General features: G+C 46.2%; 1 protein-coding gene across 18 annotated transcripts in view; it reads right to left on the reverse strand.

Annotated features, from left to right (window-relative positions):
- The window catches only part of RBFOX1 (RNA binding fox-1 homolog 1), a 2,189,093-nt gene that overhangs the window by 1,949,877 nt on the left and 218,823 nt on the right, over nucleotides 1-20,393 (reverse strand). For all 18 annotated transcript variants that reach the window (XR_012326128.1, XR_012326127.1, XM_073792340.1 and 15 more), the window contains exon 2: nucleotides 13,314-13,352. Coding sequence is in view for 16 of the 18 variants with exons in the window: in XM_073792340.1 (XP_073648441.1) it covers nucleotides 13,314-13,352 (39 nt within the window). In the remaining 2 variants the exon portion in view is untranslated. The remainder of the gene's footprint in view (nucleotides 1-13,313; nucleotides 13,353-20,393) is intronic.

Here is a 20,393-nt window from a genome sequence, read left to right on the forward strand (position 1 = left end):
GACCAATTTCATTGACTGTGATAGATGATGGGTTGTATCTGCCCTATGGTCACTTCTCAGAGAAAATTCTAAAGCAAGGGATCAGAAAAGGGTCTTCTGACCCACAAGCTGCTTACAGTCTTCAAAGGACAATTGTTCTCACCTTTCATTTGCCCTTCAGGACCTTGAGAATATTCCTTGTCCAGGAGCCCACTCAGCCCAAAGATCACTCCTTCTTGCTCCCAGAAACAGCCGTTTGCCAGAGGTCTCTGGAAGGTTACTTCATGCCAAGATGGCCTGCTCTGTGCACAATAGTGGCACATTTAGAAGCAGGAATAGCACAAGTAGCCCCATACTCCACCCTGTGCCCTTGGCAGGCATCCTTTATTGATCAAGACATTCTTTCTTAGGAACCTGGGTGTGGTCTCAAAGTCCACACACACACGCAGCACTTCCAGCACTGCCTACAATCCATCGGCGTTAGCATGGAAATTAGATTTGAATCAAGTGCCTGCTTTGTCTTCTTTCCCGGCTCACGTGCTGAGTTTTGCAACGAGCCACCCTGGCTCTCTTTCCTCCACAGGCTTCACCTATGAAAAGTCGCACCTCACCCGCCAATCCTGGCTGGGCTCCAAGAGGCAGGAGAAGCAGCCAAATACACATCTGCCCATCTTCTCCTTGGCCTGGGAGGCAAACTCCTTGTTTGCAAGTGCGGCATGGATTGTAAGACTCCTTCAGCCTGCAGGACCACCAGGCACAGAAAAGTCATCTGTGTTCACAGTCTGAGAAATAATAAGGTCCAAGTTGCCCAGCCCCAGACACTTCACGGCCCACCTAGGCCAGAAGTCTTATAGGCACTGGGTCTCCGAAAGAGACTGGAAAAAGCATTGTGATGGCAAAAAGGGATGTCCCATGGGCTTCTCGTGTGACTCACCATAGTGAAAGTTGCAAGTGTAGGATCCTACCTGGGATTCGCACCCCTGTCATCACTACCTAAGAAAATGGGTTTTATGGGCTGAACTGTGCCTCCTCCAAAATTCATATGTTGAAGTCCTAACCTCCAGTACCTCAGAATGTGACTATACTTGGAGATACAGTCTTACAGAGGTACTTAAGGTAAAATGAGGTCATATGCATGGATCCTAATCAATATGACTGGTGTCCTAACAAGAGGAGATTAGGACGAAGACATACACACAGGAGGACGACCGTGTGAGGACACAGGGAGAAGACAGCAACCTACAAGCCTAGGGGAGGGGCCTCAGGAGAAAACAACCCTGCAACACTTTGATCTTGGACTTCCAGTCTCTAAAACTGTGAGAAAATGCATTTCTGTTGTTTCAGCTGCCCAGTCTGTGGTTAATTCATTACAGCAGCCAAGCACAGTAATACAAAGGCTGACCAAGAAATTTCAGCCTAAGGAAGTACACAGTATCTACCTTTTCCAGGACATAGCAACTGGCCACGATCAAGAAGAAAGACACACAGCTAGGTGATAATCTCATCCTTGAGAGCTGAGAACGTGTTTCCATGGCACTTGTCATATGGAACAGTTGAGAGATTCAAGCCAGCATGTATGGTTGTCAGCCATAAGCTCGCTACTGAGTTGGGGGAAGATGCTTAATTTAAGACCCCGATCCAGCCTTAGATGACACTAGTGTAATGAAGGAGCCAAACAAGAAAAGAAAATTCAAGTCAACATGGAAAGTACCACCACAGAGGTTGTGTGGACCAATGCAAGTGTAAAGAGGAATAACAAACTAAGTCCTCCACTGCCAACAGTGAGCGTCTTTGGATATTTTTAGACTTACTATACTTGTGTGGGAAGCCAGGCACTGATAATCAATGACAAGATTGTGCATGTGGCTACAACCATCACAAAGGGTACTTCTGCAATATCTATGGGAATTTAAAATGCTCTGACCTTTGCCCGGGCCATTCCACCTCCAGGGATATAGTGTACATGGATTTCCTTGCAAAATACAGCTAGATGTATGCACACTGATGTTCACTGAAATATCGTTTCTAAGAGCAAATTCGTGGAAACAGCCTAACTGTCGCAATCAAACAAATCATGGCACAGAGATAAGATGACATTTTATGCAGCCATCGAGAAGAAAGGAATAGAACTGATTGCGCTGGGGACTTCCCTGGTGGTCCAGTTGGTAAGACTCCACGCTCCCAGTGCAGGGGACCTGGGTTCGATCCCTGGTCGGGGAACTAGATCCCGCCTGCATGCCACAACTAAAGAGTTCACATGCAGCAACTAAAGACACAGAGCAGACAAATAAATAAATATTAAAAAAAAAAGAACTGATTGTGCTGATATAGAATGAGCTCCAAGATACAAGAAAAAAAAATCAAGTCACAGAAGAGTGTATTCTGTGTGACCACTTTGGTATCAGCGTTGAATACCAAAGTGCTGCTATACACATTCACACACACACTAGCATAGCCTTAGATGATCTTTCTAGAAGGAATTCAGAAAGCCAGTGGGAAGTAGGACAGGCTGGGCTGGGGGGCCAGGGGATAAGGCATTTTGTACCTTTCTGTCCCCCGTGAATTGTCTAACCAAGTGCATTTATAATGTCAGCAGGAGTTATCTAGGTGATGGGATCACAGAATATTTTTTGTTTTCTTCCTGTATACTTGTATTTTGGAGAAACAAAGCTGTAGGTATTGTTTTTTTAAATCTATGTATGATGTATAGATGGGTGAGGTGTTTCTAGATGTGTAAACAGGTATGCATGTGTTTTTATCTCACCTCCTTAGAACCTCTGAGGGAGATTAGGAGAAAATCCCTCATGGGCTTCAACCTGTGGTCAAATGCTTCAATACACACCATTAGCAATTCTGCAGAGCACAGTGAGGATTTCTTTTGTGTTTCTCCCTTGAAAGGAAACCAGATCACAAGTCACTCTGTGAATCTGAGACAGCTCCCATCTCTGGGGAGGACCCTGTCACCTGAGCATCTGAGCAGCCCCAACATGCAACAGACCCGTGCATGGAAACCACCTCTTGACTGGAGAAAGAAGGGCTTGTGGACAAGGTTCAAGTTCCTGGTGACTGAGCTGGAGGAGAGGGAGAGGGAAACAGAGGAAGGGAAGGGACCAGGACGTTGAGGACCAGTCTCTGACTCTGCTTCTGAGCAAAATGGCTAGAGGGCAAGAGGAGGCAACTTCAGGCTCATAGACTGTTTCAGGAAACCCAACCTTCTCTGTCCGTGAGTAAAGGTAACAGGGGTGGAGTGGTTCTAAGGAAATGGAACTACCCGACCTGCAGCTCGGCCTCTGGGCATGGCTCTGGAAGGGGGGCCTTTGGAATCAGAGTCCTGAGTTCAAATTGCATCTCTACCCTCTCCTAGCTGTGTGGCCTTGGACAAGTCACTTAACTTCTCTGTGCTTAAAGTCCTTGTGTTAGGGAAGGAGATGAGCAACAAACACGCCAACAAGCCAATCTAATGACAGCACCAAGATGTGACAAGTGCCATAAAGGAAATCAAACAGATGCTGTAACAGAGAAGAATGGGGGTCAGGGAGGTCTCTCTGAAGAAGATGGCATTTAAACTGTGACTCCATTTATACGTAGTGGAATAAGCCACATCTTGCCCATTGTATGAGCCCGGGTTCCAGGAGGGAACAGATGGTACACTCGAATTAGGATAATTTGAGAGGAATTTAATAAAGGGACTATTTGTAAAGGTGGGGATGGGGTTAGGGCAACCACAAGAGATAATGCAGTGTTCTGGGGCTAGTAACAGTGGGATTTCAGGCTCTGCCACCATCTCTGAGCCTGAATACAGAGAAGCTTGCCTGCTGTCTTGTTTAGGAATGCAGCAGCCCATGGGAGGAAGCAGGGTCTGTAAATGCCCTGCCCTCTCCTCTTCCTCCCATAACCTGCATGGCTCCCTATTGCCCAAACCCAACCAGAAGCCAGTGGGCAAGGGAGCCTGGTACTGTGATCTATACAGGGAAGGCTCCCAGGTCACAAAGAGGGTAGAGAAGAGCAGTGGGTTGATCTGGAGAGAGAAACTGATGCTATCCATCCATCCATCCTTTTGCACCTCTGAGTCTTGAGCTGGCACCTCAGAGTTCACGAGCACTTCTAATCCTGCACTCGTGAGGCCAATGAGAATTACCTTGTGTATGTTTTATGCATGTCTGTTTAACTTTAATTCTCAGTGATGTTCTACAGATATACTTCTTCATGCAAGGGGCTTTCGCTGTCTAGAGCTTGAGATGTTCCAGGTAATCGATAATGCTGCAGCTCTGATTCCAGGTTAAATAACTGAACATTTATTACCCATTACTGGAAGGCACACTGGGAACACTACTGCCAGCAGCACGCAGCCCCGTAAATGCTCACAGCCTTCCCTCTTTCTGTTGGTCCACTCAGATTGGACAGTGTGAAGACTGTCCCACTTTTAGAAATCAAACCCCCTTTGCTAGTCTAGCCTAAATTGGGATGAAAAACACCAAGGCTCTGGAATTTGCTCACCAAGCTGAGCCTCCAGGGAGGAAGTAACATTTGGCTGTGGATTCGGGAATGTTTGGCTGCCTCTTCCGTCACCTGCGCCTCCAAGGGAGACAGGGATGCAGAGCTGCAGTTCTGTGGGTTGTGAATTCCTTACTCCCTCCCTACTGAGCTGCTGAAGCAAAAAGAAGTGGTCGCCTAAAAGTGGGGGAGCCAGGCTGGCCACCAGGATGTGCAGTGAGAAGCAAGAGGACCTACATTTGGGTTGGGTGAGCTGATCTTTCCATCACATCCCTTCTGCCTGAGTTGACGGAAAGCTTCATACTAATGGCTGGGGAAGAACAATAGGGCCTATGCCAGAAATTCCCTTCAGGGACAAGACACATTGTTTTGCAACTCTGCATCTCTAGGGAGACCTTTCTGCAATCAGAAAGCTGTGAAGCACCCACAAGAGAAGTAGCCATAAGGAATCCATCCTGAAGTACAAGCCCATCATAAGAGGGGAGAGTTAGGTACCATATGTACCCCAGCTCCTCGATATGGAGCTTGTGATTAGAGAGAGCAACAAGGCAGTGACTGGAGATCAAAAACAATCTAGAGAAAATCAGAACTAACTCCTTTAGGTGTCCCATCCCTACTGAGCATCTTGTAGATTAAGAGAAACAGCCAGTGCAATTAATTCAACCACTTATGCAAAGTAAGACCAGTTCCCAAATTGGAAGTGACCGTCCAGGCCACCTGGTAGGGAAGGCAGCCTGTCTCCAGGAGGGGGGTTGAGCATTTCCCTCTTCATTCTTTGGGTCTTTACTTGGTGGTGAGACGGTCATTATCAAAATCACTACCTCCTTCACCAGCACCATCATCATCATCAAATCCACCACAGTAAAGGCATCCAGGGGAATTTTTCAGTTCTCCTTAAATGGGCTCTGGGGACCACAGATAAGCAGGCATCAAATACCCACATGCTAAAAGATATTCCCCAAAAAGGTTGTATGGTCACAGCATATTATAAGCATAGTAAAGGTGCTAACAAGCCCTGCAGTGAAGAAACCAAATTAGCTTTTTTCCCCAAACTTAGACAACCACAGTAACATGACTACCACCTTTTTAGAAAACTTCTCTGGGCACTTAACACTATGAATGCCCTACACAACGAATGTGGGGTACATTGCTTGAAGTTAGTGGTCCCCAACCATGGCTGTACATTGGAAGGTTTCAAAGGTACTAACACCTGAGTCCCACCTCAGTGTAGATGAGCTACCAATGTAGATGGCGGCCAACTTGTCAACTTGACCCCTGCCACGTCTGCTTGAGACCATACCTAGCACTTCATCACCATCCCCCAAAGCCAATGCCACAGAACACTAACCGGAAATGGACATGTTGCTGAACATTCATGAGGTGGTGGGAAGGGGAAAATGCTGCACATTAACAGTGCAGAGCTTCCTGACAATTCCCTTCAAAAATCTCTGATCTTTCCCCATAGTTTTCCTCCAAACGGCAGTTGCTTTGTTCTCTTTTCACTTCTTCTTCCATTGCTCTTCCCGCCCAGCGGTCTCTAAGCCTCTATTATCCTAACCAATTCCCTTCTGAAGCTAAGCTTATACAGCTCACTCAGGAAGAATAGTAGTGCTCTGTTCTTACTCAGATCACCCCCAGGGGTCTTGCCCCCCACTCTAAATTAGCTTGTCAAAGTATATTTTCCAAATCCATATCCACGAAAACATCCGTTACAAAGAGTTCAATATGAATTCTTGCGGCTAGATGGAGAGGAAGACATTTTCATAAGACTACCTGGGAGGACTGGACTGAGAAAGATTAACCAGGAGGGCTGCATGGAAGAGGTGAGCCTCCAGCCATCTTGAAATGATTCATGTAGAGAAAACAGGAAGAATCTGGAGGTTATGGACAGGGTCTGCACAAATCCCATAGTCTGGGAAAGGAGCTGTGGGAGTGGGGAGGAGGAAGAGAGGAGGGAGGTAGCGAAAGGTTTGTATTGTGATAGACTGAAGGCCTTCGACGGAGCAAGTAATAATACCAAGCGTGTACCTTGCCCTCACCATGTGCCAGACACCGTTCCAAACACTTCATTTATCTTGCTTTGCTTAAACCCCACAACAACCCAGTGATGTGGGCACTGTTATCCCAGTGAGTCAGCAGCTGGGCTGGGATTTGAGTCAAGGCAGTTGTCTTCAGGGGCCATTTGCTTAACCACTGCATTAAAGAGTAATGAGCTAGAGCACCAATAAAAACAAAGCCAATTAAGCAGGCAGAATTGAGATTCGAGATTCTGGATTAACCCAGAAGCTCGCTGTCACAGGCAGGTGCTTGGACCCGCAGCAGCAGCATCGCCTTGGAGCTTATAAGAAATGCAGGATCTCAGGCCTCATTCCAGACTTACTGAATCAGGTTCTACATCTTAACCAGATCCCCGAGGGGCTTCCTCAACACATGAAAATGTGGGTGTTGCTGGACTGGAAGTTGGGGGTTGATATCGTAAGTCTAGTTCGAGAAGGGGCACTGTGGGTGGAAACAGAGCAGGTAAGAGCCCCAAGGAGCTGCTGGGTATAAATACATTGCCAAAGCCACATACAGCCGGCAGCAGTCATCCCTGACAGTGAGCAAGACAGGCATGGTTAAGAGCCAGAGCCAGAGCCAGAGCCAGTACTAATGGCTCTGCCACCCACTCAAATGTGTGACCTCTGGCGAGTTACGAAACACCAAAGACTCACTTTCACTGTCTAAAAGTGGAGGCAAAGGACAGCTCCTCACTGGGTTGTTGAGAAGATTAGGTGAGAAATTCTATATCTGGTGCTTAGCACAGTGCCTCTTACGTATTAACCCCTCCACCAGCATTATCTATTACTACGACAATGTCAAAATTACAACTTATGGGCGTTAAGCTGGCTCTGAAGTCTCAATTATAGTGACAATTCCTGGGAACACAGAAGAGGGTGCAGAGAAATGCAAAGTGCAGGTGAGCTAAATGTCCTCATCTTGCCTGGATGGAGTTCAAAGATGCCATTTCATTCCTGACTGACTATTAGAGAAACAAGGGTTACAGCATCCTTTTCAAAGAAGTGAAAGGCAAACCACATGTAGAATGCCTACCTTCCAAATCAGCAGGTAAGATAAAAGCAAATCAAACAGAATCTGCAACACCAAGAAGAGAGAAAATAAATGAAACAGCAAGAAAAGTTCTTTTAAGGAATAACTTTTTAAATGACAGGTGATCAGACATATATATTGGCAAATATACTGATGCTGAACTCCTCAATTAAAAGGCTACAGACAGGGTGAATAAACAAGATCCATCTATAGGCTACTTCCAAGAGATACCTGCATTTCCAAGAGGAAATTTTAAAAGAGTAACAATGAAAGCATGTGCTCTGGCCCATGGGAACCAAAGACAGATGGAAAGGAACACTGATTTTAGAAAAACCCAAGGCAGAAAGCATTACCCAAGGTCAAGATAGTCATTGTATATTAATAAAAGCTTCATAACCAGTACTAGTCAGTAAATCCCCCTTGTGAGTCAAAGAACAGGGACTCAAAATATATAAAACACAAACTGTGGCCAGTACCAAGAGAAACGAACAGAAATATAGTAGCTCTGGGAGACCCTAACCAACCCATCTCAGATTAAAAAAGGACCCAAGGCCCTTATCATAAAATTAATAAGGTTTGTCAGATAGAGAGCACAACTTTACAAATGTCCAAAGGGTATTTCAGGAAAATTTAGCCAGACTTGCCTATTTATTGATCCATTCACCCACCCACCCACCCACCCAACCATCCACCCACCCATCCATCCATCCACCTACCCACCCAACCACCCACCCTACTACCCATTTAACCAACCACCCATCCATCCACCCAACTGCCCACCCATCCATCCACTGACCCACCCATCCAAAGTGCATTGAGAATCTACTCCCTACCAGGTACTATACAAGGTGCTGGGGATCCAATGAAATAAAAAAATAAGGTGCTTGCTATTAGGAATTTTACAGACCTCCTCCAAGCACAAAGAAAAGAGGTAAGTGGACAAAGTTATTAAAAACAGAGGCATGATCATAAACAATGGGGTGTGACAGTGTAACAGGAGTAATAATGTGTCAGCAAAGGTCTCAGGTTTTCATTCAACAAGACATGTGAAGACAAGTGAGCAAGATGTGGTTCTTGAAGAGCTTATATTTTAGTAAGAGAGAGTCGAGTAAATAAACATGAGCACAGGAAAAGAATATGATTCCGGATAGTGCTAAATGCCATGAAGAAGATAAAACAGAGCAATAGAAAAGAACCTGTGTGGGGCAGGAGAGACGCTGATTCTTTGGCCAGTCATCAGAGGCTCCTGAAAGAAGACGGCATTGGATCTGAGAGCCTCCAAGGTCAGAAAGGTGCCTGGGAGCCAGCTCATGTCAGGGTGTCTGGGCATTATTCTTAGAACCACGGGAAGCCTCTGGATCTGCCTGGGTACTTTGAGCGGATAGTTCCATATGGTTCTGCCGGGCCCAGAAGATACCTTGGGTTCCCTGGGGAACCAGACACCCTTCTAAGCCAGAGCTACCTAGGCCGGCAGCCTTGCAGCATCCACAGAGGCTCAGATGGTAAATCCTGCTCTAATTACACTGGTAATTATGAACCGACACTTGCTGAGCTGGAAAGAGCATTCCTTCTGTTAGGAAATGATCGCTGGGAAGCCAGTCCCAGCCTCTCAAACAGGGAGGGTGCCGTGAATTTACAAACAGCGGATGGAAGGAGGTGAGATGGGAGCATAGGCACCACCCTGAGAAGTAAGTGAGGAGCCTGGACGTTGGGAAAGAGACTTGCTGGAACGTCCACACCACCTCTTCCTGTCCTCAAGGCAGCATCAGAAAGAACAAATACCATAGGCAGTCGGACCCAAATTCTAATCCTTGTCCTCCTCCAGGGAGCTAGGTGACCTGGAACAGTTATTTGCCTCTCTGGGTGTGAGGCTCCCCACCTGCAAATGGGTTTACTAATGACCTTTCTTGTGGGAGTCCACCTAGCACACAGTAGATCTGAGAAACGCCAGACCCTTCTCTCCGGGTTCTCCCACACCTCTTGGTCAGAAGCTCTGGAGGGAGGAGGAAGGAAAAGAGGATAGAAGGAAGGGAACTGCCAACCACAGAGGTTATTATGCTCCCTGGTGATGCTGCAAGGGAGTTAAAGAACCCGTGATAATAGGATTCTCGCCCAGTGTTCCCTGTGACGGAGAACAACAGAGACACGAGAGCAGAGCATCCACCAGAACGCACAGAGGAGGCAGACGAAGGCAGGTGATCAAAGGAATAAATCCACTGCGATCTGAAAAACAGCCTGCCTGCTTTCATCCATCTGGGAGGTGATGCAAGGACTCACACTCCGGCCAAAAACACACTTTTTTCTACCCAAACCGTGAGTGCAGCCATGGGCGTGGCAGGTTTCCAGAACAGACCCCCTTGGGGCTAATCAATCTTCTCCTTGGCCTGGCCATGTCTCCCAGTTCCTCGGCCCCCACTCTGAGCTAAGCTTGAGAAATATGCCACTGCCAAGGAGATTTATCCATTTTAAAAGGTCAGAGAATTACTGCCATTGAAACCTGTGCAAGGAGCAGGTGTAAATATGCCCCAGCTCCCCTTTGTGCTTTATCATGCTCAGGAGAGGAAGCCTAGAGGAAGTTACTTTCCAGGCAGAGCATTTAACTGCTTGGTGCCTGGGGAGCCAGGGACTCCCTGGGGACAGGACCTACCTGCCCATGTCACCTGTATCACCCTCTTCTCCCTCTCACCTGAGAAACATCCCATCTCCAGCTTCCTGGGCTGCCAGCAATGCTAGGAACCTAGAGCCTCCCTGTGCCGTTTTGTGCAGCATCCTACTGGGGGTAGAAAGATGAACAACTCCACACAACAAATTCAGACCTCATCCCAGTTACTGCCAAAGTATTGAGAACGCAGGATACAAAGTCAGTTAAAAAAACAATCACCTTGACCGTAGATGCCAGATCACGTTTTGCAATATGCCTCCTAGTGGTTTTACTAGGAGGAGAGAAGAGTGGAATGTCATTCCCCCAAAAGGAATTCTCATTTTCTCACAACCGACTGAGAAGTTCCCAGCATCTCAAGATGTTCTAGGGACTGTGTAGGTCCAGGAAAGCCCAAACTGTAATGGGTTTTTTAAAAAATCACCACACTAGTGTGGAAAATGTTGATGGCTGAGGGAGTCTGGAGAAGCCTGCAGACACAGCAGGGAGAATCCAGGCTGCAGAGATGCATAGACCCGGGTTCAAATTTCAGCTCTGCTGCTTACAAGCTGTGTGACTATGGGCAAGTTACTTCACCTCTCTGGGCTTCTACCCACAAACCCTGGTAGGAAAAGAGGGATGATGAGACCTAGTCTGCCTATGTGCTGTGGAGATTGAGACTAATTCAAGTATTGTCACACAGCTTACAGCTGATACCCAATGAATTGTTATTACTTTGTCAAGTTGACTTCGTCAGCCCTGAGAAAAAGAGAAAGAGATTGAGTAACCAGTTCAAACAACCTATCAGCAAATCAAGTGACTACTCAATCAACTGGTCCAGCAACTGCACAGACTCTTCAGAGTTTAAAGGTCAAGACGCCACATGGAATGAGGGAGACTGGCCAGGAATGATACATTTGGTCCCTCAAGGTGAGAGGAGCCTACCTGCCCTCCACTTTCCCTGCACTGCTGCTTTCCCCAGGGCAGTGCACAGAATAGGATGTGCTAAATGGGGCTGACACGCCCAAATGCAGGAAAGCATGGTGGTTGGAAACACAGGCCCTGGAGCCAGCCTGCCAGGCTTCAAATCCCAGCAGACACCAGAAACCTTGCCGAGACTCCTTTTCCTCTTGTTATAGATGGGAAAGTTTTGCAGTTCTTCAAAAAGTTAAACACAGAATTACTATATGACCCTGCAAATCCACTGCTAGGTATACACCCAAAAGAAGTGAAAACAGATGTTCAAACAAATACTTGTACACACATATTCAAATCAGCACTATTCACCATAGACAAAAGGTAGAAACAAGCCAAATATCCACCAACAGACAAATGGATAGACAAATGGGGTCCATCCATACAATGGAATATTATTCATCCATAAAAGGAGTGAAGGGACTTCCTTGGTGGTCCAGTGGTAAAGAATCCGCCTTACAATGCAGGCGACGTGGGTTCGATCGCTGGTCAGGGAACGAAGATCCCACATGCCGCAGGGCAACTAAGCCCGCCTGCCACAGCTACTGAGCTCACGAGCCTCAACTAGAGAGCCCACGTGCCGCAAACTACAGGGCCCACATGCCCTGGAGGCTGCAAGCCACAACTAGAGAGAAGCCACATGCCGCAACGAAAGATCTTGCATGCCACAACTAAGACCCAATGCAGCCAAAAATAAATAAAATAAATAATAATTTTTTTAAAAAAGGAGTGAAGTACTGACACAGCTACCACGTAGATGAATCTCATAAACATTATGCTCAGTGAAAGAAACCAGTCACAAGTGGCCACACATTGTTGGTTCCATTTATATGAAGTGTCCAGAACAGGCAAATCCAGAGAGAGAGAAAGCACATTAGTGGTTGCTTAGGGCTGGGAGGAGGGGGAGTGGGAAGTGAGTGCTAATGGGGTTACCTTTTGGGGTGATGAACATGTTTAGATGCAGTGGGTGCACAACACTGTGAATATACCAAATGCCACTAAATTGTTCACTTTAAAACGGCTACTATTATGTTATATGAATTTCACATCAATAAATTACTTCCCAAAAAACCCCACAGTTCCTCAAATTCTTCTACCAATAACTGGCAGCCAACAGCAGGAGCCTGGGGAGTGCGGCTCCAGGGGACAGAACGCTGGGAGGAGGGGAGGGGGCCGTGGAGCACAGAGCCCACTCTAATCACCCCTCAAATGACAGAGACCACAGATTCAGACTCTCTGTGAAGCCTCCTTCACCACTTAAACATCTCCAGTCCACTCAAGGGCCAGCCACATGTCTCTCCAATCCCATCACACAGGAAATTTACATGTTTAATAAAAAGCTGCCATCTTGACACTAATCTTAGAAAAAAAAAAATTCTTACATTTGTATTAATTTTCCTTCCCGGTTTTAATTGAAGAGAGCATACAGCATCACAAGGGAAATAAAACCTTACTTTGTCTATCTGAGGGCCATACGGCTTCATTAGAAATTACATTAGTTCCTCATTAAGGAACAATAATAATGTAGAGTTGGAATCAATAAAAAAAAAATGTTTTGCCCCAAGGTATAGATCCATTTGGTTCAATTATATTCTTACATGGCCAAACTCTGGTGGCTCCAATGCTAATAAAAATGTGGCATGATGCCGGAAGATGTGGGCTTCCTTTATTTGCCTTCAGATGAATGATGAAATAGAGGGAAGGGCTTGATTCCCATCCTCACAACCACTCTCATCATTCCTAATGAGAAGCCACCTAACCACCCATCTAGAGCTCATACATCAAAAGTGTGAATAAGTTTCATCTCACCAGCTTTCCCTGGTCAATCAGTAATAACTGTTCTCTGTAAGGGTTGAATTGTGCTATGGTTGATTACAGATGTCTGCCTTGGGCATGGGATTGGACGGCCATGCCTGGTAACAGGTTTGTGCCAGTTATGTCCAGGAGCCCCTCCAACTGGGAGGGGAGGTTAAGAAAACTATAGGCTATGAGCGCTGGCAATTCCCACCCTTCTCCTTAGCATGCCCACTGCATGGCTGGGCTGGGTTTGCACAGTAATAGGGAGAATGAGACTTTTTTACCTCCTTCATTTCCATCAGACTTAACAAAAATCCTAAATCAGGACAAAATGAGTACTTACCTCACCCTCGACCAGGCTGTATGGCAGGGACAGTAGATCCTGCATAAAAAAATACAAAGACAAGAAATGTTGAGTTTCGCATTGAAACAATTGTTTTTCCTTTGTTTTTCTCTTAGACAAAATAACTATGCTCCTTGGAAAGAAATATTTGATTCATTTATTCCGAAAATGTTGATGGGGTGCCTAACACAAGCGAGGTGCTATTGTAGGCTCTGTGTTTCTAGCAATAAACAGACGACAAGTCCCTGCCACTGGGTGGGAGAGAGGAGGAAGGACGTGGCAAATAAGATAATAAATAACCATAAATGAAGATAATGTCAGATAGTGATAAGTCCAATGATGATAACAAAATGGGTTGTGGGATGGAGAATGACAGGTGCTACTTTTTGTTGGGGAGGGTTGAGAGTTGAATGACAAGAAAGAGCCAGACATATCTGGAGTAGGTATTTTCAGTGTAGAAACAGCAGTTACAAAGGCCCTGGGGCAGGCACGAGTGGACAAGGGCCAGGAAGCAGGAAGTTTGGAGTATCGGGATAGTCAGACATCAGGGAGGCAAGCAAGGGCCAGATCATGACAAGCCTTGAAGGTCAACATATGGAATTTGGGTTTTCTCTAAGCAAGTTCAGAAGCCACCAGAAGATTTTAAGCACACTTTCACAGAACCAAAAGCCACACCCTACTCAGTAGGCCCAAAGAGCCCCCACGCTGTGGACTGACCCACGCACATGCTCCACTTGTTCTCAGAATGCCGAGCCAGCTCCCAGCACGGGAAGGGCCCCGGCTGAGACAAAAGGGAAAAGGTGAGTTGCACAGACACTTTGTAAAATGCAAATCCCAGGGCCAGGTGGCCCCCGGGCCTGGGACATCACTATCCAAGCCAAGTAAACCTTCTCTTCCTTCCTCTCTCTCTCCATCCTCTGTTCGCACTTCCACCATATTTCCTATTGGTCGAGATGGTTTCCCACCCAAAGGGAGAGAAGACACCACAAGCTCCCCTTTTCCTTGCCCAAAGCTCAGATTGAGCCCCTTCATCACATGCCTGTGGCCTCCCACAGCACCTCGGACTCCAAGGCAGAGAAACAAGAGAACCCCTTTCCTGGACTCTGCTGAACCAAAGAAAATACCCTGGAACTCGCTAGTCCCAGCCAGGGCTCCAGGCCCAACAAGCTGCGGGGAGCTTAACCAAGCCAGTACCTTAAAGACAAAGAGATGGGACGTTGCTCTGCTTTGCTGCCCAAGGTCTTGGGCCCAGGAGACCAGGCCACCTGAGAAGAAAACGTTCCACCGTTACCGCCCATCCATCCCAGGCTGAGCTCCAGGCTCCCCTCCTACTTCACCGGGTGGTCGTGGGGATTAAATGAGATACCACACACCTGGTTCACGGCCACCACTCAGCAAAGGCCCCAGTGTCAAGAGCTGTTAATAGCCTAGACCAGCATCTTTGCCCAAAGCATCTTTGCCACAAGCCTTTTTGCCATAAACATTTTCTCCACAAATATTTTTGCTGCAAAACTAATTGGCTGTAGGGTAATTTTACTGTAAAAGATAAAATAACAAAAAAGTAAAGAGGGATGTTGAAAAGGACATAATGAAAAATGAATAACAAAATTTAAGACTTTATTGTAAAATACAAAATATTTGCACACATTTAAAATGCGTGCAAATATTATACAATTGGAATATTACTCCGCCATAAAAAAGAATGAAATAATGCCATTTGCAGCAAGATGGATGGACCTAGAGATTCTCATACTGAGTGAAGTAAGTCAGAGAAAGACAAATATCACATGATATCACTTATATGTGGAATCTAAAAAAACTGGTACAAATGAACTTATTTACAAAACAGAAAGAGTCACAGATGTAGAAAACAAACTTATGGTTACCGAGGGGGAAAAGGGAGGGGAGGAATAAAATGGGAGATTGGGATTGAGATATACACACTACTGTATATAAAATAGATAACTAATAAGAACCTGCTGTATAGCACAGGGAACTCTACTCAATACTCTGTAATGACCTATATGGGAAAAGAATCTTAAGAAGAATGGATATATGTATATGTGTAACTGATTCACTTTGCTGTACGGCAGAAACTAACACAACATCGTAAACCAACTATACTCCAAAAAATTAATCTAAAAAATAAAAATGAAATAAAATGCATGTAGATTCACAGCAATACTGTGCAAATAACTGACAAGGATCCATCTCAAACACCAGGATGCATGTTTGTAGCTGAGCTCTGTATCACTGCTGCTGCTTCTTGGCAGATGGTCACATGGCCATTGGTGAATGTTCCAAAGTTCTGTTGGAAACATGGGTTCAACTTAGCGCCTTCAAATCACCTAAGGATTTGCAAACTGATGCTATCGTTTTCTAGTATAATATGTGATTTGGCTTTGCACTCTCAATTTCACACTTCCAGTTAAGTTTTATCACCGTGTTTTCTATCAACTACATCGATACAGTAGTTGTTACCATCCACTGCTTTAAGACGACCACATCTACTCATCACTGTTTAGACCATCACAAGGGCGAAGATGGATGGAATATAAAAATGGGAGTCCTGCGTCAGTGAGGAAACGAAGCCAACTGTTCGCCAGTTATTTTATCTTTTACAGCAAAATTGCCTTAGGGCCAATTAGTTATGGGGTGAAAATGTTTGCAGCAAAGATGTTTACAGCACAGAAGCTTTAGGGCGAAAATACCTAGAACCATTATTAGTATGTTTATTACCACTGTTGGTCAAGTCCACGCCCCACAGATTAACAATGAACGTGGGCTAGGACCAGCCAGCACAGACCGTCCACATAAAGAGAAATCTTCGGGGACATGACAGAGCTAGGGCCACAATATGGAAACAGGTAACTCGTGGAATAAATGTTAAGCTGCTTCTCTTACCACCTCCCAAAGGCTGTTAGACCAGGCATGCCTGTGGCGTTTCTCTCCTGTTTGCAAAGTGTAAACAAGAGGGCTTGTCCTGCCTGCCTGTGTTGAAAGGCATGGGCAGGGTAGAGCACCCGTCTTCTCCTCCCCCATCAGTGCCTGGTCCACGGGGCAGGCTCAGGTGGGTCTCTGACCTCAGCTTACAAGGGAGACACAGGCTGAAAGGTGGGGGGGGGGTGCAAGGTGGAGCCCGGGGTCTGCATACAAGGGGATGGACCAACATAGATCTTTCTCCTGGGGTCTCAGAACCGAGCCCTGTGCCTCCCCCAGTCTTTCCTCTGTCCAGCATCCCTCCCCTTATCTCCAAACCCTCCTTCTACGCCAGCTCCTTCTCTGAGGCCCCCTCTTCCTTGCTCCTTCACCTCCTTTAGTAACTGTAAAAGTTCAGTTCTCTTTGCTTCTTTATGTCCACCCTCCAGAACTGTGCTCAACATTGGAGACACAGTGAGAAGAACAAATGGACATGGTCCCCATGCCATGTAAGGGTACTTACAGTCTGGAGGAGAAGCAGACAGGAATTAGGGAATCACAATCCAAGTAAGGCAACAGCTCCAAGGAAGAGCATATGAGGGCCCTCCGCCTTCTCATTTACTCCTCAGCGCCCACTCCCCCTTACCCGGACAGCTTTATTGCACAGCCCAGGACCCTTGTCCCTTCTCACCTTGCCTGGAACCCTCTGCAGTGAGTCTGTCTGTCCCCTCTCTGACATCTTTTCCCAAAGCCCTTCGTCCTTTGGGCTCCGTTTCCTATGCCTATTCCGGGAACACCACCATCCTCTAGGAATCCGCCTCTGCATGCACATTACTCCCCCTCCCTTGGAACCATTTCCTGTCCCATCCAGACCTCAATCCCTACCTCCTCTAGGACCCCTGTATGTGTGTGTCTGGTCCTGGCTGCCATCCTGAGCTCCAGACCCAACAAACTGACTGTCCTCTCGCTCTCTCCACATGCGTGTCCCACTGACATTTCAACATCACACGGTCCAAGCCACGCCCTCCTCTTTCCACCAGTTGTGCCCCCTCATCTCCTGGGTTGGAGAAGTGCGTCCCAGTTCTGCCAGCCCCCTGAGCCTGAAGCCTGGGTGCCTCCTCTCACTCATCCCCATGCTCCAACCCTCTTGATCCACGGCAGCTGTGCCTCTTGCACTGCACTCTCCCCCCTGGTCTGGTTACTGCATAATAACTGCATAATAATAGATGCTTCAAAGGCTTCTGGATAAGTCTCTTTGTGCTACTGAAAACAATTTGGCTGAAAGCAAAGGGACCAGCAGGACAATTTGGTCAAAACGAATATTCCATGGCTGTTATTTTTCTGAGTGTTGGTCATCTTAGTGTGCCATGATGTGCTTTTAAAGAATTTTTATGCACTAGGATCTGTTTATTCCCCCATATTCAGAGTTTCATTTTATTTTGTTTGTTTAAGAAATCGAGACCTAGTATTGCCAGGCTCAGCTGTAACTAATGGCAGACACTGGGCAATGAAAAGAAAGAGTCTCCTATAAAAATCTCATTCATAGCATTCATCTAGAGAGCCTCATATAACAGTCCCTTGAAAAGCAATGTATGTGCTGCCCTGTGAAAATCCACTTTGCAGTATGTGTGATACTGGAAAGGTAGGGTCTCCATTGAATCCATACAAATCAGGATCCATACTATTTTCCTCACCACTCTTTTCTGAATCATAAATGAAGAAAGCCCCTACTAATCACCAAACTCACCCCTCAAAAAACAACACAAATTAGACATGTATTCTCATGGGTTTTTTCCTAAACATGTTCAAACATATCTGCCTATATATACATATGCAGATACACATAATATATACTTCTTAATTTTAAAAAGTGGATTGGAGCTGTAGATATTGATCTGAACACTTGCTTTTTATAAACTTAACAATAGAGTATGAAAATCTTTTCCATATAATTCATGTAGAATTGAGTTTCTCAATTCCAGCACTGTTGAAAATTTGGCCTGGATAATTCTTTGCTGTGAGGGGCTGTCATGTGCATTGTGGGATGTTTAACAACATCCCTGGCCTCTACCCACTAAATGCCAGGACCATATCCTCTCCCCCAATCGTGACAACAAAAAATGTCTACAGACACGGCCAAGGGTCCCCCAAGGGGACCACCAGTTGAGAACCCCTGGCGTGGAGCCATCACTTCCTTTTTTAACAGCTGCACAGAATTCCATACTACGGATGAACCATATTTTATTTAATTATTCCCCTATTCATCAACATTCAGAATCTATTTGAAATGCATCAGAGGGATCTGATGGTTAAAAAAATATCGTGGCAGCGTATAAAGAGTCATTTTACTTTATCCTTCTCATAAAATTTGAATGATTGTGTATCTGGCTTGTTTAAAACAGACAGGTACTCTGTGTGCATTAGGCAGCTCTATGAGTTTCTTTTATGTTTGTTCTATGACGTGGGCGTTGACAGAATTCCACCTTATGTCAGAAAGAGACGGGTGATCTTCCATGCTATGACGGCATATGGGGAGGTGGCACTCTCATCCACAACTGGTGGGGGAAGCAACCGGTACCACTTTTCTGGTGGCCAGGCAATCAGGCAAAACAGATCAAGAGCCATCACTCTGTCTAACTATCTATTTCTTGTTCAGTAAAATTAGGTGGACATCTACAGTCTGCCCCTCCCCTTCTCTTTAGCCTGGATGAACTCAGTAAAGCTAGATAGCTCTCAAAGATAAATGCCTGGCCCTACTCAGAAAGACAATTAATGAGCTCAGAGACTGCTTAAACGGAGATGAAATGTGAGATTAACAGACGCAGGGCCATCTATCCACCCACCAACAGGCTATCTCCTCCTCACTGCGCTGTTTCATTAGACATCGCCAAGGAAACCCACCGAATGCACCATGGCTATCAGGTCTATTTTTGAGATAATTACAAGGCTTGGGCTTGGATCCACTTAAAGGCAGAAATATGGGACAGAGAAAGATTAAGGTGAACTCTACCCCTTTCTCCTCTGTTGAAAATGTCCCAACAGGCTTTAAAGGGAAGAGAAAACCGCCTGAAACTTTCACCAGAGCCTGGTTGGTTGCTGCAGGAGCTGTGGGGCCCAAAGCTCTAATTCTGAACAGTGTCCAATATAATAATGAGGTACCTTCCCTCCCTGCAGGCTAGTCTCCTCACCCACCCCTTCTGCTCGCGGCGTCTGGGAACACGAGTGCATTAAGGGGAAGGAAGGAGTAGGGAAGAAGGAGAGGAGGAAGGAGGGGCAGAGGACAGTGCAGAGCAGGATCCTGTGTCTCTTAGCATCACACCATTGCACTCTCTGGAAGCTCAGATGTTGCCACTCCACGCATCACTCTTAAAAATGGATCTGTCCTCTGCTCGCATGACCTTGCAAACAGGGAGACCGTGACGGGGTGAAGTCAACTCTGGGCCGGCTTTCTTGTTTCCTCTCCAGGCTGCAATCTCCTAGAAGGCACAGCAAGAATGCAAAACAGCAGGGAAGAACCCGGTTTGCTTGCGGCATCTCCGTCCCTCTACCCAGTGGAGTATTTCTGCAGACACTCCTTCCCCGTCATCCGTTTCGTGAGCAGAATTTCCGCCTTGACATCTGAGGGTGTCCCTCACTCCCCACCCTGATGACAAGGACAATGACACTGGGATATCAAGCAACAATATTCATAATAGCTGCTGCACAATGCCCAAGCAGGTGACACACTTTGCTCCTGCAACAGGATTAGAACTTGGGTTAATCTTCGTACTTTTCCTTGGTGCCCCTCCTTATATAAGACTTTCCATCAATCAGAGGCCTCCTCCTTGCCTCTGGGAGGATTAGGATTACTTTAGCAGGAGTGAAAAGAGAAAGAAACAGTGTTCAGTCTTTTTTGATATCCAAAGGCAGCTGCCAATCCAATGCCTACAGAATAATCTTGCCCTTTGAGGGAGATCACATAACCCAGGATGAGGAGCTCCATCACCATGTGGAAAGAGTCTTCCACAAACTGCCACCCAAAGACTGTAGATGGTCCAGAAGGAGTCCTGCTCACGCCCCAAGCCTTTGCAGAGCCCCAACAAAACCTCTCCATGTGCCCGCCCCCTTTTCACGGGTGCCCTCCTTTTTCAAAGGAGACTTATAGGCCGCTTAAAAGATAGA

This window comes from Tursiops truncatus, chromosome 15, assembly GCF_011762595.2.
Source record: "Tursiops truncatus isolate mTurTru1 chromosome 15, mTurTru1.mat.Y, whole genome shotgun sequence".
NCBI classification, from domain to species: Eukaryota; Metazoa; Chordata; class Mammalia; order Artiodactyla; family Delphinidae; genus Tursiops; species Tursiops truncatus.